This window comes from Fringilla coelebs (genome assembly GCF_963513975.1).
Source record: "Fringilla coelebs genome assembly, chromosome: 9".
Classification (NCBI taxonomy): Eukaryota; Metazoa; Chordata; class Aves; order Passeriformes; family Fringillidae; genus Fringilla; species Fringilla coelebs.
Window position 1 is genome coordinate 21,134,666 of NC_140067.1, and position 26,969 is coordinate 21,161,634.

At 40.5% G+C, this 26,969-nt stretch overlaps 1 protein-coding gene across 1 annotated transcript in view; it reads right to left on the bottom strand.

Moving 5' to 3' along the window:
- Window positions 1-26,629, bottom strand: part of VAV3 (vav guanine nucleotide exchange factor 3) — a gene marked incomplete at its 5' end in the record, with an annotated part of 139,605 nt that extends 112,976 nt beyond the window's left edge. The window contains one exon of the mRNA XM_084211000.1: window positions 26,426-26,629. Within this exon, the coding sequence (XP_084067126.1) occupies window positions 26,426-26,629 (204 nt within the window). The remainder of the gene's footprint in view (window positions 1-26,425) is intronic.
- Between the last annotated feature and the right edge of the window lie 340 nt (window positions 26,630-26,969).

Below are 26,969 nucleotides of genomic sequence, written 5' to 3' on the forward strand. Positions count from 1 at the left end.
GGATTATTTTGTTTGACAGACCTTACCAGGCCAAAAGACAGCAACTGTCAAGAGCACCAGTAACTTCAGAGGGATAGCTAAAAGGGGCAATATGCACTCTTAATAACAATTAGCTCCATGAGGTACTAGTACCTTGTGAGGACATCAGCTTCATAAAGATGCTGTTGTAGTCTTATGAGCCACAGTTGAAAAGCAAATACAATATTTATAAGCAGCAGCATTTCAAAGGACCCTGCACCCTGCTTTGAATATGCATTTTAAAAGCACTGACACAGCAACTCAATATTACAACAGAGTTCTGCATGTTTTAGTGGATTCATGAGGATCACTCATATTAGGATGGATTATAGAATTGCTATATGTTATGACTTCCTGTTTTGATCAAAGAAGTATTTTTGATATTGAGTGTCACAGCTGTACCATTCAACAGGCAGCCCTACTTCACATCATACAGAACTACCCAGTGAGACACAGGAACAGCAGAGCACTGGATAGACCAGATTTACAGCAAGGGCACACATTTGAAAGCACTGATGAACAAGAGATGCTGCAAGAGCAGACAGCTCCAGTCAATGGCTGTGGATATCAGGGCATCCAACAAACTCCTCACAGAAATCATCCCTGTGCAACCCAAAGCTGCCAGGAAAGCACCTGTGACTGACCAGGGCCTCACCAACATTAAGGATTCTCAGCTGTGCTGGGTGGACCTGCAGCCTCCACCTTTTTCCCCCTTTCCAAAAAGCCTCTCCAGCATGTGCCTCCCAGCCCACACGGGGCAGTCACGGCTGGGCTACGCACTGAGCTGCTCAAGGACAACGCTGCATTTATGCCAGACTGCTTTTATGCCAAGTGGAATTTTAAGAATTAGTCTAGCTTGCTTAGTCAATGTGGCAAGCTTATCTGGTTTTGCAACGATTATAGTTTTGAAGTCAAAATTGCAAGGTTAGAAGGCCAACAGATGTTCAACATATGTGCTTCCTCCTCCATCACAGTGGCAGAAAGAATCAGAAAATGAGCTGGTCTTTAAAATGAGCTTTAAAAACAAGATGGCACATATTGTTTTCTGCTGTATTTTTTTCCTATATATTTATTATTTTTCTTAAAAGCTATCAATGGCCACATGGTTTGTCCAGTGTACGATATTGATTCAACTTGAATACCCCTCTATTTTCTTATGCCAAAATTCTCAAAAATTTTCCAGTGATTCCCACTAGAAAATTCAGCTGTCTTTTTGAAACCTAAGTTTTGAGCTTGTATTAGTTAGTGCTGAAATCTCCCAGTGCAAAGAAAGCTTACAGCTGCATTAAATTGTTTACCTCTAAAGGGAACAAGAAGTTAAGGGAGAGACAGGAGCTGTCATGGGCCTAAAATCTGACCTAGATTTGCTAAAGAGCATTTTAGTGAGTTGCATTTAGCTTCTTAATATAGCTAAAAGAACCATTTAAGGGATCAGCAGTTTTTCACAAACAAGATGTCCTCTCCCTTCAGCAAAACCTCTCCAACTATTCTTAACAGACATCGCCTGCAATAAAAGATAAAGATGGCAGCATTTTTCCAACAAGACTTATTAGTTACTTCAAATTTCTTTAAATTTAGAGGCAATTTTCTGACATCAGCCTTTTGTTTAAATTATTGTTACTATGAATTACATCTAAGCAGATTAGAAAGCATATTACAAGAAATTACAAGCTCACATGTTTCCAAGGAAATGTTAAAGCACCAGCACTTTAAGCAGTAAATCAAATTCTTTGGAATATTCTAACAGTAAGACCAAGGAAGAATATAATTCCTCGTCTTCCTCTGCCCCTCTTTTTTTATTTTTTAAATATTAATTCATTAGCATGTATCATCATATTTAGCAGGCAAAACCTAATTATGATCTAATATTCAATAGCCATATAACATGTAACACGTCTTGTATGCACTAGAAACCAATGGTAAGCATCTGTCAAATCTGCCTGTGCTTGAGATGGGAGCACATCATCACTGAGTGTGTGCCAGGCAGTGCCTTCAGCAGGAAAGGTATCCTGACATCACATCTAACCCCCTGCAACTTCAAAGACTGCTTAGTGAGTTTGAGTTGGCCCTATAATGATTCCATATCCATCAGTTTTCTCTTGTAAAATGAAAATTAAAATCTTATTACTATTAAACTAACCACAGCAGCTACAAGGATAAAGCTGCAAAACTACTAGAACCAAAAGCATGTTCATATTTAAATGAATTAATTTTGCAGTATAATATATGGAAAAAAGTCTTTAAAAAAACCCTTGTTATATGCTACTAATGTTTAAAAAATTGATTGTATTACCCAGAAAACTTTCAGAATTATCTCCGAAACTTTATACTGCAATCTTCTAAAGAAACAGTTTGCCTCATTGAAAACAAAGGTTTTTATCACTGTGGTTATTGAATGAAGATGTAAAGATTAGTAAGAGAAGCCTCCAAATTAAAAAAGAGCATACTGCTAAAATGCAGGAAGTTTATGAAAGACAACCTTCCTTGCTGGCAGTAAGAAAAAGGCACCATCACTGTGCAGTCTCTCATTAGTAAGTACAGTCCTCAGGATATTTGGAAACCTGCTACATTATTGTGTTTCTTTTTCAAAAGAAAACACTATAGTTCAGCACACCGCAAGGGAGATCATTAGAGCAGTTGGGTACCCAGTTTTCAGAGATGCAAGGAGAGCTAAACCTCAAAGTCTCCTCCACAGGAAACATGGTCTTCCAGTACAAGAACTGGTCTCCCTTCCTTAAAAAAAAAAAAAAAACCTTAAAAACATTGCCCTGGAATAGTTAATGATGCATTTTTTTTCACCCCTTTTTAAACTACATGGCTTAAACTACACCAATTCAGAATTCTCAGTACACATAGACATGCCATGAGAGGAGACTATATCCAGCACCAGAGACAGATGGACAAAAATCACAATCCATCCCCATTCTGTGATTCTGTGACAGGGGCTCAGGAGCCTGAACACACTTTTCAGTATTAACAGCTATAGATTATGAAAACATTTCTAAAGCATCCTAACATTTCACTACTACAAACCCATAATGCAGCCATTGTCAGGGCTGCTGAAATGGTGTAGCTCCTGTGATAAACCACTGTGGTTTTATGGAAGAGGTTCTAGTGGCCTCTGGTCTGTTCTGCACTGAATGGAATTTTGCGAGAGGCAATAACGTAGCATTTATTGAAATGACAAGAAAGTTGGGGAAAAAAAAGTAGGTCTACCAACTTAAAAAAGCAGGTATGGTTTATATAATCGGGATGGTATTTGTCTGAACCTTAAACACAAGACAGTGGGCAAAACAAATTATACCAGGTCCCACAGAAATAGTATGCTGTTTTCTCCCACAACATCTGCCACTTCACACAAAAACATTTATTTGAGGCCTTTTCCACACAGAACATTGTTATGTGCACTGACAGAAATGCACAGAAATATTTTACGAAGGGTACTGAATAGAAATGACTAATTGGATACTAAAAGCACAGGCAGGGCTGAAGCTGCCCACAGGGAAGAAGGATTTCTCTAACCAGACCTTTAATGAAGCGCAAGACAAAATGCAAAAGAAAAAAGGGGGGAAATCATATAACCTCTATTCCCATGATCTAAGAGGTATTTCTCAAAAAAATCTATTTTGGCACTGAAGTACTTCAATGGAATAAAGGTCTGTTTGATACAGACCATAATATTCAGCATCTCGATGTATCCTTTGTACCAAAAGCACTTCTACAGGCGTTCAGAAACCAACACAAAGAGCTCTGAAGATCAAATTGTGCCACAAGACATTTAATGAAATTCCAACAGGGCAACACTCGTCAGGCAAGTGAAAACTGAAAGGCCAAGAAATGACAAGTATTCAGGAAAGACAGAGTTCTAATTCACTTTTTTTATTATTTTAATTACCAATAGTGGGAAGGAGGAAAAAAAGCTGTTTGTATTTGTTTCAACTTCCACCTCCTTTTTATGATGATGATTGAGTCACAAGCACAGATATTTAGTCACAAGCCTGGGAAGCTGGCAGCTCCCTTGTGTCTGGATCAGACATCCACACTGCCTTAAGACAAACTAGGAACAGACTGAAGCCTGAGTTATCTAAGGCAGTCAAAACCGATGCTAGGCTATAAGGGGTATTAACACCAGACTGGATCACTGTCACTTATTGACAGGAAAGGTGTTTTTTACCCCACTGTGATTCACTTTTGCTGGCATAGAATACCCATGCCTTCAACACTGCACTTCACTGTTTTTCTGCATGTTGTGTTCCCAGCCCCACACAGACTTCAGGAGGCTCCCAATAACTGCAAAAAAACTGAGACCAGCTGCTCCTCGCCACCATCATATAGAAGCTATGATAAAAGAGTAAAAACATAGAAAAGGGACTCTACTAGCCCATTTCTCACTAAATACACTATCTCCTGGGGAAGAAACAAGGCATGTCAACCACAGAAAGTCCTAAAATCTTCCCCTCCTATTCCTCCTCTTAATGGCAGCCCTTCATAAACTACACAGCTGCAGCTATTTGTCTTTGCCTTGTCTTTAAAGAGCCGTATATGCAAAATCAAAAAGTAATGGCATTTTACATTACAGCAAGCATGTTATAGCAAAAATAGCTGAGGAAAGGCCAGACTTTGAAAAGGCCAGACTTTGAAAGGACGTATATAAAAGAAGAATGAGAGGAGCAAATTTGGCTTCAATTCACACATCTCAGAAGATACAATTGCTTTGTTTTTTCAATTGAAAAATACTGATGTTACATGCAAGGAAACATATTCAGGTTTGTGAATTTGTGAGATTTTTTTAATTGGTTATTTATATTCTTAGAAAAGCAAAATTACACAAGAATAGAAATCAGAAGAACAGAAGCGCAAACCATTGCCCTAACACTTAAATGCACTTTTTACACCCTCAGTGCTTACTACAAAACATGAGCTCCTGACCTTTCATATCTGTTCCTGGAATGCTGATGAGAACAGATTAGCTGGGAATCTTTTTTTTCCACTCTGTTCCTGAGAATACAAGCAAAAATGAAAATGCTGCACTTATACCTGTTAAGCAAGAGGAGAAATGTGAACATTTCCATAATGCATTTAACTGGAAGAATTGCTTCTGTACATTCTGTCACCAAGATTGATAAGTGCAAGTTGTTTCAGTGAAAGAAAGCACTGAAACAGAACGTGTCTCCTCAAAATTTCCTTCAAGAAGTTGATTCATGCCCTGAGGGTTGCAGATTCTTGTCTTCTCACTTGTTCCATTTGCATTGGTATTTGTTGCAACAACTGTGCTGATAGGAACAGCATAAACTTCATTTAAATGCTGCTCAAATCCTGCTGAGTCTGAATTTGAGAGATCCCAGAACTGGACACTGTGAGCAAACAGAACCATCACCTCTAGTCACCAAGCCAAGATCCTGTGACCATAGCAAAGGTACACAGCAGCAAGACCAAAACTGTACCTTGAACCTACCCACATAAAAGAGCAACAGTAACTACAGATAAAGATCCGAGGGTTTCATCAGTGCCTGCACAGTGTGCGTGCACAGCAAACTTCCAGCTTTCTTACAATTCTTTCAGCCACATCCCATAAAGGGAGAAAATCAGGTATTTAAGAGATACAGCTCCTCATATATCAAGAGTTCCTTTCCATAAGGCAGGCTGGACAGTTCCCCATGTGCCATCTTTGACAGAACAATCCCAAAAGGAGGGTTACCAAAATAGGAGCACATTATACTTCTACTAGATGTCACAATTATTTTCTTTTTACTATCTGTATTTTAATTAACACCACATTGCTAGATACTCAGACAAAGCCCTACTGTGATACTGACAGAATTGTACAGTCAGGGTTAACAATTCAATACAGAAATCATTCCTGGCTCTTCACAGATTTCAGCAGCCAAAGTACATGAGATTAGTTCTGCTCTGCCAAAAGGAGCAATTATCACTATATGCAGTAAAAAATAGCTGTAATGATTCGTAAGTGAATGAAGTAGGGACCCACTGATGAAGTCTTAATTCAACATCTATTAATGTCTTTTCATAAGCCGGCAAGAGAGAAAAGAGCAATGTCGGACTCAGGAATGGCATTTGTAACATTTTTCTTGTTCATATGTGGGCAGCTTTTCTTGGAAAAATCTTTAAAGTCAGAGTCTTACTAAATGAAGGCAAAAAGGCCATAAGGAATTTATAGAGAAGACAACAGGAGAGGATGAGTGCTCCTATTTTCAACAAGCAAATGGAAGCTACCAGGCAAGTAAGCACTATTCTTTTTCTTACTCTTAGATAAAATCTATTAACTTGCAAATTACATTTAAAAAAGAAACTAACACCCACAGGAAGAACATGTCACTCACATCAAAGGAATACAGTTTTACGTACTGCATTTGACCTCTTGCTCAGCAAACCTAGATCGTTCAGAGGATCAATATTTCTAAAGCCCTAAGCAGAAGCAAAGCAAGCAAATGTTAAATACCTCCCAAACTTTGCTCTCAAAAAGCCACAAAGCAGGTACACTAATAAATGTGGAGGAGATAGCGCACTGAGCTCTTTGTAGAGTTGCTTAAGGTTCTGATAGCATTACCTAACTGAAGAATTTTACTATGAAATGTGCTATGCAAATAACAACAGACACCTAAATTCATAGGATTAAGGAGCAGCCAGGGAGACCTGTAGTGTTGTTACCTTTCCAGATGTGGGCATTCTTTGAAGGCCTGCACAACACAAGATGCTGTATGAACTATAAAACGTATTAAATTCCTCTGAACCACTGCTAACACTGTATGAATATTAATAGCATGTTCTTTATTTGCTCAGTTAATGTAGTAATTAAATATTCATAGGAAAGCTCTTAAAATTCCTAACTGACTACTATTCAATTGTGTCTATTGCATTTTGGCTTGAGTATGAAGTTTTGTTTATGTATGTTTTCTCTTCTCTGTGCTTCAAAGAAAGAAAATGGAAATTGAAACTTTGAAAAGAGCTGAGGAAGCACAAAGGATGCTCCACTTCTATTAATACTAATATGGAGTGAATCGAGGGCAGGGAAAGAAGTTCCAAGATTTTTTATGCATTACTAACTCTCTCCTTAGCATTATAGCATTGGTTGAGCAAGTGAGAGCAAAGAAACATTGAAATTCTCTGTGTCCCTGAAGTCAAGTGCTCCCACAAGCCATGAAACTGGCAATATATGGGAATACTTAGACCATTAAGCCCCCACTACAGGAATTCCTCAAGAGTAATTGGCAAGAGACAGGATGGGAGAACTCAGGACAGCACCCTGTTGCAAAGAGCAGTTTTTAGAGTAGCCCTTTGTTCCCCACTAGCAAGACTTAACTAAATCTACTCTGCAGAATCTTGTCAGAAAAACTGCAGCTGGAACACAGTACTAACCATGTGAAGCACAAAGAGATTGGCTGGGGAGTTCCTGTGCTTAGTTACCTTTTCAAATAAGTAGCCCTATCTGTCTTATATCCCAAAGCTGCATCTCTAAAGCATCTTTCAAGAAAAATCTGAGTGTTTTAAAAGCAAATGCAAAAAGAAGGAGCGCAAAGGGAACATGGAAAATAGTTCTAAGGAAAGCATGAATAGGAGGAAGACAACAACAAGGAAATGAAAAGACGACCCCAGGAAAAGGAACAGGAAAGAGGCAGACACACACTAAAACAAAAGATTAAAAAAGAAAATCAAAATAGACTAAAAAAGAGATCCAGGAGCAAAGAGCACTGAAATAATAAAATATTTGATTCATCAATTGTGCGAGACATGAAATAAAAGCCAAACACAAGAAAATAATGTGTTACAATTTTGGTGTTAAAATGCTCCAGGCAAAACTGTTTATGAAAGTGCCATTTAAAGTAAGACTGTAGTCACTGTGCCATAAGGTGTATATAAAATTGTGACATGAAAAACTGCTTCTGTAATTGACAAAACTGTTATGGACACGGATTTCCTACTTGGATGTATTATCATTGGTCCCGACACAGGCTTGCTAAACACTCAACATTTCAACTTAGTTGATGAAATATTGGCAGTCATCAGAAACCTCAAAACCTATACCTACCTGAAGGAGTTAAACTTATTGTAGGGCAGGGGGGAACCCTAAAGCCTCCAGCTTAAGTAATACATTTAAACAACAAAAGGAATGGAAAGCCTCAAACTAATTAGCTCTAAACACTTTTACAGTCAGAGAAAACAAAAATTATATTCACACTGAAACCATGAAAAACCTTACAGCAACAGCATCAAACACAGATCTTCAGATCTGCGCAAGAGAGAACACCAAACACATCTGTTCTATGTTGTTAGCCAGGCACACTGAAGTGCTGCTTCCATTGTATCTTAGTATCTTTTATTCATGACTGTGCTTGGTTTTTACCAAGTCTCTAATGTTAGCACAATAACATGAGAAGACCTCTTACTTTCCCTATACCTGTGCAAGGAAAATTAATTTTGGAGTGAGCCCTAAAGGAGGGTGTGACACAAAGCTGCCTGGTGTGACATATAGGCTAAGGCAGAGAAATCACTGGGGGATCCACACCTGACTTCAGCTCCATTACAGAACCACATTCCCTTTTGCTTATTTCTACCCCACATATAAAGTAAGCACCACTGAATTCAGCATCTCAGCTGGATCTTCCTGGTGAATAACGCGTGGCTGTAGTGCCCTGAACACAGGCCCTACAAGCCAGACCTGGACCTCGACTATGTAATCCCTTTACAAACACCTACAGTGTGCCTTCAAGAGCATGTTTGAGTTAGCATGTACTAACTTGTTCTTTCCTAAGCACTTAGATTCTCAAAAGCTGTCAGCACTGAATCCTACTGAATTCAACATACCTGGGGAGGGGAGTGCTGACGACCCACGCAGGGTTGTCAGTTCCTGTTAAAGGTGAATCTAGCCAAATAACTCCTATGCTTTTCCATTTCTTACCAGCAGATACAGATCATGTACTAGGTCCTTGAATTCCACAAGGAAGGAACAATATTCTTATTAACAGTCATTACTGTTAACATGCATGATTCATTAAATACCTGAAATGTTTTCTTGATTTGCATATGTGTACCCTTTTCCAAACTCCTAAGGTCGTGGAATAAATTCCTACAAGACCTTCAGGATGCAAGTACAGCCCTCTACAAATTGCCCAATATGAATCTGACTGTCCTCTAGTTACCTATTTTTAAAATCCACTGTTCTATTTTTGTTGGTGTGTCACTTCAGGTTTGCAGTTTATTAGACTATTCTCTCCGTGGCAAGGACAGGGGTTTCCAATATCTTCAGAGACTACTTCAAGGATTGCAAGTCAAGTAAGTAGAACAGATAAGTCCAGAAGCCCAAACCACAAACCAGTGGGAAGAGCCATGAATTGAAAACAAATTCCAAAAGTAAATTTGCAGGATTGGAGGTGGAAACTCAGTGTCTGTATAGCATACTGACTACATTTTTACACCTTGTGATGTTCTCTGGAGCTTCAACATATTGATTGACCTGCCACCAAATGCCATCCTTCCTGCATTGAGTGCCATACAGTTGGCACCTCAAAAGTGCTATCCAGCACTGCCATTGGACAGCCCCTTTGTTTCCACACTGGAAAGGACAGCAAATAATTTACTCTTTACTCAGGCCTCTCTTAGTCTCCCTCCCTATGTTGCCTCTTGCCAAAAGCTGACAAATTCTTCATTTTCTATTGCTTGTTTAATACAATCAAAAACCTCTACTGCCCTTGTCTGAACTTGTTTCATTTTATTACCTCCTTCTTAAAACAGAAGACCACAACTACAGATTACTGGAGTACTGTGGCTTATGCAGCAGACTGCAATGGCATAATGAGCCATAATGCATAACAGCATAATGAATGTTTGGGACACAAAACAAGCTTCAGCACATGCATTTTGTAAAATTCCCTGGGTACTACATCCTCCAATATTCCCTATGGGAACAGACTACTATTCTGAAGAATCTGGTCTGGACATCAATGATGAAGTACATGAAACTGTGGCTTGACCCACAGCTGCAATTCCTGTGATAAATAAGACACAAAATCATTAAGAGTTCTAAACTTCCAAAAACTCTGAGGGGAAAAAGCAATTAAAACACAAATCTAAAAATGTAGAAATTAACATCTTTTTACCCATAACTGTTTTCCACAGCGACACTCTGAAATCAAGCCAGTGTTAGGCAAACTGCACTTCATTTGTTCAGTGACATGTAACCCTCCCAATTAGGGAGGGTTTGATTCAAGTATCTGTATAACACAAGAACTGGTAAGTTTTAGAACCTTAATTTACACCACCAACTTAAAAACGGATGAGTCTTTGTGAAACTGCAGTAGGCTTCCTTCCTTAGGAAGGCTGACAAACAGTGAAAGAAAGATTCAGTGGACATAAAACATTCCACTTGTACACCATCATAGGCACTTGCTGTCTAAAAGGCTGCATTCACTCAGTCCAAGCCGTCTGCCAAAATCAAACACATCATTGAAGGCAACACAAATTTGTGTGGGAGATGTGTCAAAATTGTATAAATACCTAGTTCCACTAGTATGAATTAACAGCTGTGATCATCTCAGCAGAGGCAAGGAAGTGGATGCTCATAGAAATTATTCTGTCACATCTATGTGTGTCCCATTGAGGTACACAAAGAAATGGTCCAAAACTTCATTTCAAAAGATGTCAATTTGGAATCTCACAGAGTTAAATAAAAATGAGGATGGTCTCATGAGAATTAAGACTTATGAAAATATGAAAAGAAAAAAAAATTAGATCATAGAGCACAAGCGAGTATTTGTAATAGCCTAAAATAATCAAATTGTGAATAAATCAAATACATTGAAACCTGAGCAGCAGAGTATAATTTAGCATCATCTGGACTCTTAGTTTGCTGAGCAATTTGATGCAGTACAATCAGGGTTTTAAATGGAGTGTGTGAGCACCAGTGAGAAGTCTGCATTGCTGAACAATACTATGTGCTGAGTCTTAAGATACTAATATATTTTTCTACAATCCAATTAAGAAAACTGTTCTTAAATAACCATAACATAGATGGTTGTTTCAAACAGCTCATTATAAACAACATGAAGGCAGGTTCAGTAAAGAGCCCAGCATAATTGCGACAAGATCTGTTGCACAGTCTTCAGCAGGTAAAGTCCATGGGAGACCATAAAAAACCACACAGGAAGGCTGCCTTTTCAACAAGGGAGCAGCATGAAGCCCAAGATTCAGAGCAAGCTTAGTGTGTCCCCTGAGCCCCAAGCCTCAGATGCCACGATGACTAGACCCTTCAGCAGTGCAAAAGGCCCCCAGCCATACTGGCAGAAGCTTTGCTGTTACTCTATCTTGGTAGTTCCTGTGATTTAGACTGCAAAAATGGAGGGGTGCTGAGGGAGCCCAGGAGTAGCTGTTCAGAGCGTGGGGCAGAAGATGAAAGCCCCACTTCAATAACCACCCAGGGCAACCTGCCACCAATACCTTGTCAAGTACAAGCATCATGCCACAGATGTTTCCACTCTTGCTCCACAATCACCTTGGGAAGAGAACTACAGAACATTGCACCAAAATAATAATTGTAATTAATTAAAGTACACGTGCTTTGAGTTTTGGCACACTATTCCAAGTGTCTGTAGACTAACTGTGTTAAGGATCATTTTGAAGTAAAGAACTCATCCCAGTCTTTATGCTACTGACTCACAGATTAATGACTTCAGAAAAACACTGCACACATATTGGTGACCTCATGAAAGCAAATTTCTTGGAGCATTTTAAAAACACCTGTAAAAGGCATTCCTCATTCCTAAAAGAAAGGCTGTGTAAATTATTACCGTTAGTTTCATGCTTGTATTTTTATTTCCCTTAAATTTACAAGAGACATACACAAGAGTGCCAGAAAAACTAATCTACCAAGGCAACTAGAGAACCACTAACTTGGGAAGTCCTCATTCAGTGCTCTGCTGGTCTTCTGAACTTAGTTAAGAGAGCTGGATCCTCTGTTTTATTCAAAAAATTAATCCAATTAAAATCTAAGATGGTCATGCATGTAGAATAAATTAATTAACTATTCAGTAATTTAGCAGCAGTGTGTGATAGCACAACACAATTTAAGTTGGTTGTATAAATACATCCCTGTCATCTCAAATGTCGTATCATCAATAACATTCAGTTTAAAGAGACACAGCAAAATCACAGCAAGATACTGGCTATTTACACAAATCTGCATAAAAACCAACAGTCACTCTTGTCATGGCTAAAAATCTCTGCATGAGCAGTAACCCATAACTGGTTTTGGCACTGATGCATGCATAAAGGAAAACATACAACCTCATATAGGGACAGTGAAAGCATCTGCCTGCGAGCTGTAGGCAAATATTTTCTTTAACCTATTATGCAATAGAACACATACAGAAGCAGTACAAGCAGCTGCTGTAACATACTTCCAGGCCTCTGCACAAGCATCAGCTTACTAATTGCCTAACAGAACATCGCTTTAACACAAATGGTTCCTTAGGTGTTTTTTCAAAATAACATATTGAATGTAAACACTGGAGCTAAGCTCTAAGAATGTCTAGATTTTGTCTAGAAAACCTCACTTTATGTCTGGTTTTATTTAGTATTGTTTTGTTCTACAGACTAATCAGCTAAATAAAATGAAATCTGAATAAAACACAGTATGATCCTGGATTAGTGACTATAGTCTAAAAGGCATAATAGCTTATTGAGACAAGATTAGAAAGGAAAACAAAATCAATATATATGCAATTTGTAACTGGGAATTTATAACAATGACAGATCTTTCTCTGCCTCTCTATGGAGATGGTTCTCAGCACTGGAGAAGCAACAATAGTGATTTTCAGAAAAATGCACACAACAACACTGCAAGGCTGATTCTTGCCTTTAAGTCAGATAAGCAGAATAGCAGCATGGAGTCCATGTAGCAGAAGACGAACTTGTTTGATTTGTGAACAACTCAACAGAAAAAATATTCAGCAACAGCCTTTTAATAGATCAGAATAAGTGAGGTTATGTGAAACAAGGACAGGAGAGTAATTAGGCAAAACAATTAGAATAGACCCTTGCAACTAATTTTCTGGCTATAGGAAATATTTGTATTCAGATCCTGTTCACTTTCTCCAGAAACAAGCATTTTTCCATTTGTGACATTAACATTCCACTTCTCAATATGTGTTCTTAAAAAACCCCAGAAATCAGTATACAGTAAGTACTTGACCTAGTCAGTCTAATCATTAAACTCTTGCACTGCTCACTTATTTCTAAATGAAACCACAAGAGCAGCTATGTGGGTACGTTCTTTAGCAAGGACTGGAAACTCACAAGTCTGTGACTCATCATTCCGCTGCAAACAGCTGTTCCACACACAACTGACCCAAGTGAGCCTCTGAACATGGCTCACAGCTCTACCAAAATCTGTCCAGATCTGCTACCAGCAAGAGCCCACCCCATCAGGACACAAACACCTCCAAACAAATTCTTGTCAAACTCTCCCATGGCCTCTCTGCTCAAGTCTTCCCAGGGCAGAAAGGAGCTCTTTCTCTCTGGAGGAGACATTAGGTACCCACACATCTGCTAAAGCCTGTCAGGTGTACACCCTGCCATCAATAAACACAACCTGAATTTGTACAAGTCTGCTCTCTGCAATTCAAAGGGAAAATGACTCTTTAAGGATGGCAGGGGGACCAATAAACTGTGGTTCAGATAGCATTCCCTTTTCAATACCAGTATGCCCTGCCACTCAAGGGTATTTCTGATTAATTTTTTAGACAGCTGCAGAGAACTAGCAAAAAGTATATTGTCCCATTTCCTTATCTGTCAACACAAGTCAAGTTACTGTCTGCTAAATGTGGTAATTTCTTGTCTGCAATAGAGGACACTCAAGAACACATAACAGAACAATATGGAAATCACTTCTTTTTCTCAGTGACTACTGTTATGAAAGTTTGAAAGTTTTTATTTAAAAAAATCTACCCATTTTAAAGCCATTTGAGGGAGAGAAAAAAACACCACACACAAGTTATTTCCTCATCATGTGTCCTCACAGTGAAATCTATGAACACTCAAGATCCCTAGTTTATTTTCCACTGGGGACACTAATAATTGGCAAGAAAATACAGAGAAAATAGAATGGTTGAAAAAGAATATGAATAAATTAGAGAACAAATTTTAAAAGGCATTTCCCTAGTTAAAGTCATTCTCACAATTGCATACAGTAAAGAAGGTCAAAAGAAGCACAGAAGAGGAGGCTAGACTTTACAGTGAGACCTTTGATGAGGAAAGCATGATAGAAAACTAAGCAAAAGCCACTTCCTCACAGCAGCATGTTCCAGTTCTGAAAAGGTATCTGAGACAAGTTATTCAGAAGTTATGAAAGATTCAATATCAAAGTAAAAAAAAATCACTGACCTAGATTAAGATCCAATACTAAAGTACAAAAATCATTGACCTGGATTAAGTTCTCATCAGTATCTCATTGTGAAAGAAATAGTTTAAAGCTGCTCTAGTACTTCAAATTATATGAAACCATAACACCAGCTAGCATAAAGGGATGAGTATGACAATAATTACTGTTCAAATGTATCTTCTCCATTAAACCAAGAAACTGTATGAAAATAAGTTCATTTAGTCCCATGAGAAGCTTTAAAAAAAATTACTCACAAATGGTAACATTGAACTGCTTCAGCCTCAATTGGAGAAATAACATGAACAAACCAAGACAAAAGGTACACATTTACAGAACAGTTACTTGTCACTGATGCCTTGACCTTCTCAAGCTTTCATTGACAGCACATCCACTTCCATGGAATAACCAGCTGGGCATCACCCACTTCCCTGCCTGCAGCTTCCTTGAATTATACTAGGCCTATGAAGACTGTGCATCCACAGAGAGCAAACAAGCAAAACCACAGAAACCTGAAGACACAAACTATTCACTATGAAGGTAAGCCCTCAAGGACATCATTGTGTGGCAGCTTCTATCTCACAATACAGATACTCAGTGTAGTAGTTGTCTCACTTTGAATGTAGATAGTGAGTCTGGGAAGCAAAAATATAATTATCATGTCTATCAGCCTCTGAAGAGTGAGTGGAACTCACTGGAAAGACAGAAACCACTGGCTTTGATGTCCAACACAAAGGAGATGCAGGATGAATGTGCTGGCTAGCAGGACTTGCTATTTCTGCCTTGCAAGCAACCTTGAAAATCAATCTGAGAAGTAGTTAAAAATAACTACTATTCCATCCCCACCTGCTCCTCAGGACACAACCACGGAATAATATTGTTTAAGCACTGGCGTGGTACCACAAATCTCCAGAGGTTGGTGACAAGGGCAGGAATCAAGTGCTTCTGCCTCTGAAAAGAGCAAGTTTCCAGTCTGATTCACCATCCAGGCTGCCAGCACTAGCTTTTATCCCCATCACTCCACCAGAGTGATCTGCCCAGTCGCCTGGAGCAAAGCAGCAAAACAATTATGCAAACCCCCTCACATATGTTGCAAAGCTCTGACTGCAACAGAGGCAGCAGAAACTTTTAAAATAATGGGTGAAAGCAAAGCAATGACTATTTACCAAAAGTAGTCTCTGAAAAGCATTTTGAAATAGCCCAACATGAGACTGCTGGTCAAGCACTGTCTGGTCCCTTGAATCCCATTTTCACTGGTCCTAAAAGCATAACTTCCACCAGAGCCTTCATGCCCAACACACCCATCCACACAGCTTCCGGAGAGACGCGCTCTTTGCCATGTAGGAAACAGATTTCAGACAACCTGCAGAGGGATGAAGCCAACAGGAACAGCAGAGACCACAGGGAAGGGGAAACAGTTGAATGGAAGAAAGAGCATCAGGAATGAAGTGAAGGAGGAAACAGATGCACCGGCAGGAAAAGAAAATACAAGAGGGAGGGGAAGGCAAATGCAGGAGGTGAAAGTAATACAGACCAGTTTCAGAGGCCAGAGCACAAGCACAAACAAGCTGCAGAACAGATGAGTCAAAACAAATAAGAATTATAGGCAAGAAGGAAAGGTGGGAAAAATAGTAATAATTTTTAAAAGCCCAGACCCATCACAGCAATACTTCTTATTAATCACAGAGCAGTCTGGGTTTCTGATAGGTGACACCAAGTCACCTGAGTCAAGATAGAAAAATATGAGAAACAGGGAAGATCAGAAAAAGGTTGTCACTAGCAGACCCAAAAGGAAAATAGAATATTCTACAGAAACCCTAGCATATCAAATTCTGCTATTCTTTCAAATCAAGATAAAAGGCATTTTAAGTTCATTAAACTTTAACATGACTTTATTGAAACACTAGATTTTGAGGTCAAACTCTAATATTCATCAGCACAAAACAAAAAAAGCTGAATACTACCCCATATCTTTTCCAAATAGTTTTAAAAATGTCTTCCAAGAACAGCATTTTCAGGGCTAACTTTCCTGCTGAACTGCTTCACCATGAACTTTAGATTAGACACAAGATTAGATGGAATCACTTGCTTCTCACTGACATTAAAAGACACAACTTCGGAATTATTTCCAAACCTAAACATTTAGCAAAATATATTTTGGGCCTCAGATTTGGACAAGCATTTTTAAAAAGCCATTCCATTGCATGGAAATGGACACAGGTTCTGCGCCAGAAGGAACAAGTCCTTTATTAATATAACTACCTGTAGGAGACCTACACAGACAAACCCCACCAAGACAGCAATTTTGCCCCAAAAAAGAACATCTAAGCCTTTCTTTGCTGCTAAGCAGAAGCCATGTGCACTCACAATTACTGTAATACTATTAATGGAAGGATCCACCCCTCAGGCTTATTTCTAGTGAGGTGTGCTGAGACAGTGTTACATAATGCATTCCCCATCTTGTTTCAGGACTTGTTAATTAGTTGTTGTTTTCCTATGTTTCTCCCATTGGTCATGGCAAATAATTGATATTTTTTTTAATTATGTATATTTTTTTACTTCATAGCAGGTATTTTTTACACTAGAGAAAAATTCACATTCCGTTAACATTGCTAGAGCTTGCGCTCTTGAAATAACGTAATGCGCTATGGGGCTTCCAAGCTACAAAAACCTACATTCTCAGAAAAGAGAAAGCAGCTTAAATTAAGCAGATCCCCCAGAGGTCCATGAATCTGAGCAATTATAGCTGGGAAGACACACAAATTTGAAATCCTTTCCAGTATGCTTCACAGGAGCTTCTCATGAAGTGCAGCCCACACGGTGGCCAGTATGGCTCAGCTATCCATCCTTACATCCACACTCTGCCATCACCCTCTGCATTAACAGATAAGTGTCCCAGGCAGCAAAGCCTTTCATCTCAGCTAATCATTTCACCAGGGTCTTCAGCAGAAAGGCAAACTATAGGGCTGTGATACAACTATAGAGGCATTCCAATAGGATTACAGGAGTCACTTCCATAGAGCTTCATAAAACCTGCACCAGCACAGTACCAGTAGCTACCAGCACCTTCTGAAGCACAGTCCTTCTAACCAACAATATTGCTGGAAGGCATCAGTGAGAACAACTGGGGAGTTAAACCTCAGCTTTACAAAGAGTAGCGCCATCTGTTCAGCATACTTCCAGTGAAACCAGCGGCCTCAGCACAATCCACAGAGAAGACGCATCACCATATTCAATGCTGCCGACCACAAATGCAAACTGAATGAACACAGACCCCAAATAACTTTCTCATGACTACTCATAGTGATTAACATCAAGGCACAGTGGTGGTTAAATGTGCATTGCCCTCTGTGATGGAGAAAAAGAAGATCAGGACAGACAGAAACCAAAACAAAATGGCTCAAGTTAGCCCTACTTGACTCCCATAAAACCTCAGGACATGACACACCTGTTAAAGATCATTTAAGATTTTAACATGTTCTACACTTTTAAAAATGCTCTAAGAATTCAGTCAAGCCAAACACTGCTGCTCAGAAGACACGCACACACCCCAAACAAGCCCTCTGGGGTATGGCCTAAAAATTGTTACTTCACATCAAGCATCCAAAAAATCCAAAAAGCTAATCGAGATCCATACACAAAATAAAAAATGTAAAAAAAAAAAATTTAAAAAAAAAAGGGAGAGAGAAAAAAGGAAAGTGGGAAATCAGAGCTCAGCAGGAATTTTGAACAATGTTTAATCATCAGAAGTTCCCAGTTCAGAAGAAAGCGTAGTCCAACCTGACACCCACTATCGCCTTGTGCGCATACGCGAAGGGTAAACCATTAAGACAAAGTGAAACCTAAATATTTCCGGACACAACTTCACACAATTTAGCAAAACTGGTACTAGTGCGAAATGCAAAATTTGAGCTGCAAAGTAGGATGAAGAGGCTTTTAAAATAGCTGCCTCAAAATAAGTTAGGTTTTAAAAGCTTGGCAGAAATCCCTTTCCAACCAACCACACATCAACTGACCATAAGCCCAAAGGCAGCAGGCTGCAAGGGCACTTCAGGGAGTCTCATTCTTTCTATTTTGAGAGTGAAAGATGCTGCAGGCAATAGCAATAATTTGAACATTCTCTCTGGTGTTCTCTCCTATGCTTCTTTTTTCCAGGAAAAAGAAATTCGAATCTTGATCTAAACCCTACAGAGCTAAGTGGGGTTAATGAGTGTTCTCTTCAAGTTACAATTCACATGGTAGCACTATGCCATCACCACACCTCCCATCCAGAGACACCTAAAATCTGAAGGGACATTAGTGCAGAGAAAGTGTGGTCCTCCATCTGCCTTTAACCTTCTCTGTGCTGGAATCAGACATCCTTATTCATAGATCCTGAGCAATTCAGAGGGAAAAATACCATGGCCCTCATGGCCTTTTTCAGCTGATATAAGGCATCACTACTACATGAGGCAGTGGTTGATGGGAATTTGAAGTCACTCACTGGAGCATATAAGTATGATGCTATAATTATTACAGCATCTCAACTTCGAGTATGTGCAAGCAAAATAACATGTTCATTTCTTAAAGTATCAAATTTCCTGCACAAGACTGAAGTCAGACTGCTTTGACAATTAACATTAAGGGCCAAGTTCTAATCATTCTATTTTAGTTGACTCTCAGGCTTCTTTCCATGTAGAAACAGTGTGAATGAAGGATCAAGCAATGGTACAAAACACCCTAAGTACAGATTATACAGCACATACCATTATACAACTCAGAAACAAACAGGTAAATTTGATGGCACCAAAGATTAAAGGGCATATGTAAGAATTTTGGAAATACAAATCATCTTGTTCTGCTAAGCTTTACCAGTTAAAAATACGCTTTAAAAATGCCTTGCTTCGTTGGGTGTTTTTGGTTAGGGTTGGTTGGAGATTTTTCAGAAAATATTTGATTTCAGCAACAATGTCTTTTCTGTCCGGTTTTTTTTTGGGTTTTTTTTTTTTTTTGCTTGTTTTTTTGTTGTTATTGTTGGTTTTTGTTTTGCTTGTTTGTTTCTGCAAGGCAATCACACTATATTCTCTATATTATTTCAAGTAAGTTTCAGGAATAGAATGACCAGAAAAATAAGTGCTGACCGACTAACTGAATACCTATTAACCAATTATAAAATAAAATTCTGAATGAAAGTAAAGGCCAAAAATATTTTGGATTGCAATATAAGACAGCTGAACCATACCTGTAGGTCTGCAAGAGCATTTTAAACAGCACATGAGTGACTTTTATACAAATTGCTACAATACCTCTATAGTATGCAATTTGTGTCTAATGTTTCATGTTATGAATATACAAAGAAATAAATATTCTACTAATAGCTCTTCAGTGTTTCATGTTACCAAAACATTCACTATTGACATTTAGTATAGGATGACAGAAAGGGTTATTGACCCATATTTTTCCAAAAGATATATTCTCACTTGACAATGTGGTGAATTGAAGCCAACAGCATTCACTGAGCTTTGAGAGAACATCTTTCTCTTAAATATAAAAATTCAAAGATGTCAGTTCAGATTGCATTTTACACATCATAAGTCTCAGCAAACAGCTGGTATTTCAAAATGCCTCAAGTCTTAAACATGACTTATCAAAGCAGAATAAGAGAAAAGAAAAGGTAGTTCCAGATGATGCCAAGTACACTAAAAAGTGCAGGGGAAGAAATTAATAGCCATTTGATAAACTGCACATCAATTCATATTTCTCTGTGAAAGTGAATTTTTGAAATACTGAAATAATAGAATGTAAGGTAGTACTAAACATTGCTGTGAAGTATTATGGAATGAGATGGAAGTACTTCAATGCTGTTTCACAGCAACAGAAAGAAGAAAAAATCAAAGGTTTCTGATGGGGGATTTTGTTCAGTTTGGTCTTTAAAGAACTAGAAGTACAGTTTTAATGTTATCAGAACAAGTTCAAAAACTGGTACCTCGATATAAAGCAAAACTTTAAGATCATTAAACTGTCTGTGACCTAATAAAACAATGCATATTCCTCTGTACTCAGATACCACACAATCAGGGCACGAGCTAGGACTTCCCTGTCTGCTCCAGGCGGTGACACAGGCGGTGACACACTCAGGTCTGGACAGTTGCTGCCCTCTCCCTCACATGTGGCAGCACACAGAGGGGAGTACACCCAAGTGGCTTTCCTTTGCAGCCACACACACTTGTCCCGTCCCCTCTGGGTCAGCTGCTGGTCCAGGAGCCAACATGACCTCAGCAGAAGGGTCTCCTCTATTTCACCAAGATCAAATCATGCTCTGGAAGCCCTTGGTGCCCGTGACTCTCACCAGCCTGCCAGCTGCTTCTCCCAATTATCCCCGCTCCCCAGCACCCAGACCAGTGACCAGCTATGCCAGCTCCCTGCTGGAATGGCCGGGATGGATGCACCACCGCACAGATCCCTGCAGGGTCTGCTCCCCACCCCCGGCAGCTGCCTTGCAGCCCTTTCTCTCCTTTCCCTCTGCATTTCTTTCTTTACAGCTATGACTTCATCAACTCTTGACCTTCAAAGGATAGCAGAAAGAGATGCATGTGAGAAATCCAAGACCCTCTATCTCCTGATGCACAAACTGTACTACTGCTGTTTTTTGCTAACCCAGCCTGATGTTCAGTGCTGCAGCCTGGCAAATAACCTCCTGCACATCACAGGCCTAAGGCAGCATGTTACACCAGAGACTGGTATGCCAGCATTGATAAAGCCATTATCCATTATCATTAAAGAATAACACAGCATTTCCAGATTGGTTTTTTGTACTTATCTTGTGATAAATATCAAAATTCTAAAGTGTCTTGCTTTCTGATACCCTTTTCAAACCAGCTTCCTAACTTCTTACGACTGACCATACTCTGTAGTTAATATTGTTTCCCTTGATTATATCCTCTACTTTTTATATACATATCTCTCTTCTTTAACCCTTTTGAGTTGTTTCTTTTCATAAGCAGCCCTTCAACTTGCCACTATCACAGGTCTCTCACCTCTGTCAGACAAGGCTCTGAAAAAAACTTGGCTTTTCCCACATGACACAGCAGCATGCCATACATAGACATTAATTTAAATCATCCACTGCTAGCAGATGCTACAGCCTCTCTGAGAAACCAGCACAAATATTTTTTCTATTAATGCATTACATAGCTGCCAGCATGCCAAAATTTTGTGCAGAAGGGAACATTTGAGATAGCTCTTGGCAAAATGCATATGCTGCATTTAATAACTGTACAATAAACATAACATGTAAAATAAGCTTTACCATAGAGAACAACTACAGTTTTCCCTTCCCCCTGACAAAAAAGAATCAATGTGAATCAATTAAAATCATTACATCAGTTTTCAAGAGCTGTTTTCCTCACCTTCTTAAGGTAGAAAGAATTACCTAGAAAAACCAGGTCACTACTATTTCATCAGTCTTTTCTTAGAACAAAACAGAGGTCATATTAAGGTTTTGCTTTGAACAAATACTTATTCAAAATATTTTATTAACTCCAACACATATAAGATACGTACATATGTACACATAACTTAAACATGGCTAAATACACCTTTTCTGGATAATATATCTTACAGCCAATGTAGTTTTCATTTAAATGAATAATGAAAATAAAGTTAAATGCGGTGAGGATGTTAAGTGGACCAAAGTGCCAGCAAGTAAGCAAAGAGATTGAAAACATTTGAAAAGTTAAAAAACTATTTTTAAAACAACTGCATTCTTTTAAATATATGCGAATATACAGTAAGATTCAAAGAATTCAAGAGTAGGGGGCAGTTAAATACATCTCTTGTTTCTACACTGACAAAAACTGAACCAGTTTCTAAACTCTTGTTCAAGCCCAAGAAGTTTTCATTTAGATTAATAGAGTTTTTCTGAAACTGTAGCTTTGTGGTACTTCCTAGCACATAACGTTAGAAGATACAGCCACCTGCAGGGAGCTTACAGAGGGGTTGCACACTCAGGACAGGAGATGAGGGTTGTCAGCTGAGGGCAATGGGGAAGCTCCAAGCCAAAGGCAGTATCAGAGGAAACAGGAAGGTTTGTCTCACTCAGCACACCCACATCCTGAGGCTACCTGATACCACTGGAATCAAGAAAAATAAACTAAAGCTCTGTCACCACACCAAAATATGAATGACAAGATAATCAACTTCCTTTGAACAATACGGTCACACCAAAAAAGTAACTCCCTAAAATTACAAAGTATTTGAACTTTTAATACTAAGTGAGGGATATTTTGTTTATTTTTATTAAACTAATAGGAAATAGTTATTTTTAATATTTAATCTATGTCAGCATCCCCTTGAGGTAAACCCCCATGGCAGTATTGCATTAAGTGCTGTTTTCCTGTTTAGCAATCCCTCACAAGTTAACTAAATGCCTTGCAAAAACCATTTCAAAACTAGCTTACAAAGTATCAAAGATAAGCATTAAACGGACGACATCTTCTGCAAATCTATCATAATCCATTGGTTTACGTTTTACATTTCTGATGATAAATTACTTAAATTCTCATCTGATGATAATTAAACGTTAGGATTAGTACTTTCTGCTATGGATCACTTCTATTTTTATTACTTTCACCAGCCTACATTGCCAAGTGGCAGCATTTGAGGCATATGAAAGACTACAGTGAACAGCTCTGAAGACACAGACACTGAGCTTCAGTGCTCCATCCTGTCTCACTGCCACCAGGGACTGATGCTCCATTTCAGGGGAACCCTGCAACACACCAGCACAACAGTCAAACTCCCTTACTCATTTAGCAGATTCCCTCTTCTAGCTCCATTCCCAGCAGCTAGTGTTGAAGTGTTTGGTGCCTGCAATAACACATTTGTGCTGCAATGCTGAGCATCAATCTCAGTTTCTACTCCTGCCCCAGCAAAGCAACAGTGCCCTGTTTGATTCAGGCTCCACCAAAAAGCAGCATCTGGCACTGCAGCATCAGCCACAATCCTTCTGCACTTTTGATGTGGCTTATAAAGGGTTACCAAGGGCTACTAGGCAAAGCTGAGAGATCACTGATGTGTGATCTGCTCCATTTATTCTGAAAAAATAAATATGTAACAAAATGGAAAAGACTTGATACTTTCTTCAGACGACTGACACCTACTCCTAGGTCTGCCTGAGGCACCACCTCTCACCTTCCTGTTCTTTGGAAATGCTGCATTTGCAAGTAGCCCCCAAGACATGAAAATTTGGTTCATAGAGAAAGGCCTGACAAACATCAACTGCAGTAAGAGACAAGGCCAAAATCAAACAGTCTGTCCTCAATGAGGCCCATTCACAAAGCCTTCATCCACCCTTCTCAGTCTCTGTACGGATTAAGAACTGTGCAGTAAGAGTCCCCTGACCCATTCTAAGACTTAGTGGAAGAAACCAACATCAGATCAGGGAGTACAGGAGTTGCAGCTCAATTCTAGAAAACGAGGGATAAGGGCCATTTGAAGTTCAGCTAAACAGAACAGGCACAGCAGCTTCAGACAGACTCTGCAGTCAGTGGCCAAGATAATTCCCATCCTAATGCCAACCTTGCTCTGCCTCCAGTGCCTTTAACTCATTACCCCACAAGGAAAGGTGAGCTAACTAGTGTTTCTACAAGACCCCAAGATCCTATGATACAGCAACTTTATGATGCAAATCTACTCTGATGCAGTATTAGTTTACTGACAAGCACTATTCTGACAAAACTCAGAGCCTAGGGCACAACTCCAAGCAGATCTCACCAACTGAACCATCTTCAAGCCATTGAGACTTCTCCAGAAGTTATTACTATGAGCTCTTTACAGTCTCAGCCCCAAATTACAAGCAACTGGCAGAATTTCAATTTCAACAATTGTTGAAATTTACATTTGAGTGATCATTTCCAGCAGAAAGGGTGTCCATTTTTTTCAAAAGCCCACAGAACCTCAGTAAGATCACTGAATCTTGAGCTCACAGAACACAAAGGTAACATTGCCAGTAAATTCAACACTACGTAGAGTTACCCATTATAGATTTTGATCCAACAACAGTTCCCTTTGTTTAAAGGGTAAAATCAGTGTAGGGCAGAGAAATGCACCACTGGAGAGAGCTGTCTGCAGCACTGGGGAGTGCAGGTACCTCAGGCATACAGCAGACAAAGAGACAACTATTGTAAATAATCCAAGATCTACAATTATAATCCATAGCTCAAACATACTTACAGAAATATATATTAATCTTGATTCCCAAAACTGCTCTAACAATGAAGACAACAGCATTTTACTAACTTAGATTCAGTAGACAGAAGGAGACCACCATGGTTTTAATTCATCAAAAATAAAATTAAGTAATAATGGTCCAGATAATCAACATTAATTTAGAATTCAAGTTGATGCAATAAGTTGGCCATTTCAAAAATATAATGACAACATATTTCTAGTTCATTAAAAAAAAAAACCAACCAAATATAAACCAAGGCTTTGGTGTAGCAAGTGCTGAAAGTCACAAGTTGTAATGGTGCAGGGAAAAAGCTGAACTGGGTTTCTACCATTCAGAGAAGCCCACCCTTTGTGCTCCATCGCTCAGATGAAGTATTGCCTCTGCATATGCCATTCAAGCAGGCACTTGAGCTCTCAAGTACACGGAGATAGCCTTTGTACCATTCACATCTAGTGCAAGAGTCTCACAGCTTTGACTCTGACTAGCTGAACTACGTTTTTCCATTTTGCACTCTGAGCTTCCAGAAAACGCTGCCTTGGTAGTAAGACATATCTGCTAAAAGAAAGAATTCGTAAGAAATAAAATAACTGAGTTTGTAAGCAAACATCGACAGAGACATGGACAAAGTAGTATAATTCACTCCACTGCTTTCTGCTAGCATCATAAACGTGAATGGCAATTTCTATTTCAATAAATCAAAAAGAGAACCACAACTGAAATGTTCCACTGTATCTGTTTCTCAATGTTTTAAAAGGCATGACAGGCTCAGAAGTTAGTTTCCTTCCAAACAACATCTGCTTGGCAGCCACCATCTCTGCCGAGGCATAGGTGTGCACGAAGCAGTGACAGGAAGTCAAGTATATATAGTCTCTTCTTAAATTATTAATATAATCTTATCTCGATATCTGAAGCCAACTTTATGAGTCACAGTAACAAAACATCAGTTCAAACTAAAAACCGTATTTAAAACAGAACAGAATTAGGAATTACACTTAGGTATTAAATAATGATTCCAAATATCAACTTAAAATGCCAAAAATAAAAGGACCGGAATTAAAAAACAATAATAATAATAGTACTACACAGGCAACCAGCTATCAAGATCACGATTTCTCGTTACTAATCAGTCCCCTCCGTTCACTTCACTATTGTAAGTCACAAAAAGCTGGGAAGAGCCGCTGACTGGAGCTACCAGGGCTTCCTCACCCGCCGCTTCCCACAGCCCCTGCCCTGCCTTCGCTGATCCGGGCGGGCTCAGCTCCCCGGCCACGCCGGCCCGGCGTCCTCCGCCGCCCTCCCTCCCCACCGACGTCCCTAGGAGCAGCCAGAAAAACTAGAAGAGGTCGTTTGATTTGTAACCCGCTCCCATTAAACAACGCTCACAGATGTTAAAATGGTGACCCTGGGACTACTGCGGGAACTTCTCCTTAGCACGGCCACCCCACGACGGGCCCGGGGGACTCCCGCCCGAGCCGCCTCCGGTGACGAGCCCTCACGGAGCTTTCGGGGGCCCCAGCCCGGCGCTGCAGCTGCGCCCTGTCCCAGCACGCGGGACGGGACGCGCCGAGCCCGGGCTGGAACGGCCGCACGGCGCAGGGAAGGCGCCCGGCGAGGAGCGCCCCGGGTTCGACTCACGCTCACCGCCCTGCAGGCGCGGAGGCTCCGGGCTGCAGACGGGCACCGGGCGCATCCCGCTCCCGCAGCCCGCGGGTCCCCGCTCCGCGCCCCACAAGGCGCAAGGCAAAGCACGCGGAGACCCCGCACGCAACCCGAAGGACGCGGACAGGGGCTGGGGGGAGCGGCCTCACCTGTGACATCTGAGGGCGCAGGTTGATCTCCTTGAGGTTGATGGAGTGGCTGCGGAGATTGTTGAGCAGCTGGCAGAGCAGGACGCCGTCGCGCAGTGTCTGCGCCAGGTCGAAGACCTGGGCCGTGTCCCAGGTCACCCGGTGGTTGGGCGGCAGCACCTTGCAGCTGATCAGCCAGTGCCCGCACTGCTTCCAGGGCTCCATCCCCGCCACCGCGCCGCGATGCTGCGGCCGCGGCGGCCCCTGCTGCGCCCTCCCGCCGCCGCCGCTACCGCGGCCGGCCCGTCCCGCCCCGCGGCCGCTCCGGGAGGCGGCTCCGGCGGCTCCACCGCCCCTCGCCGCGCCCCGCGCCCGCCCAGCCCGGCCCGGCCCAGCCCAGCCCAGCGCGCCGGCACCGGCCCCGCTGGAGGGTGAGCGCGGGGCGCTGGCAGCCGCCGTCAGCCCGCGGCGGGCAGCTCCTGTGGGCGGTCCGTGAGGCTGCTCGTCTCGTCTGCTCGCCCGGTGATGGCATAAACACAGCACCTGCGACACACAAGGCAGCTCC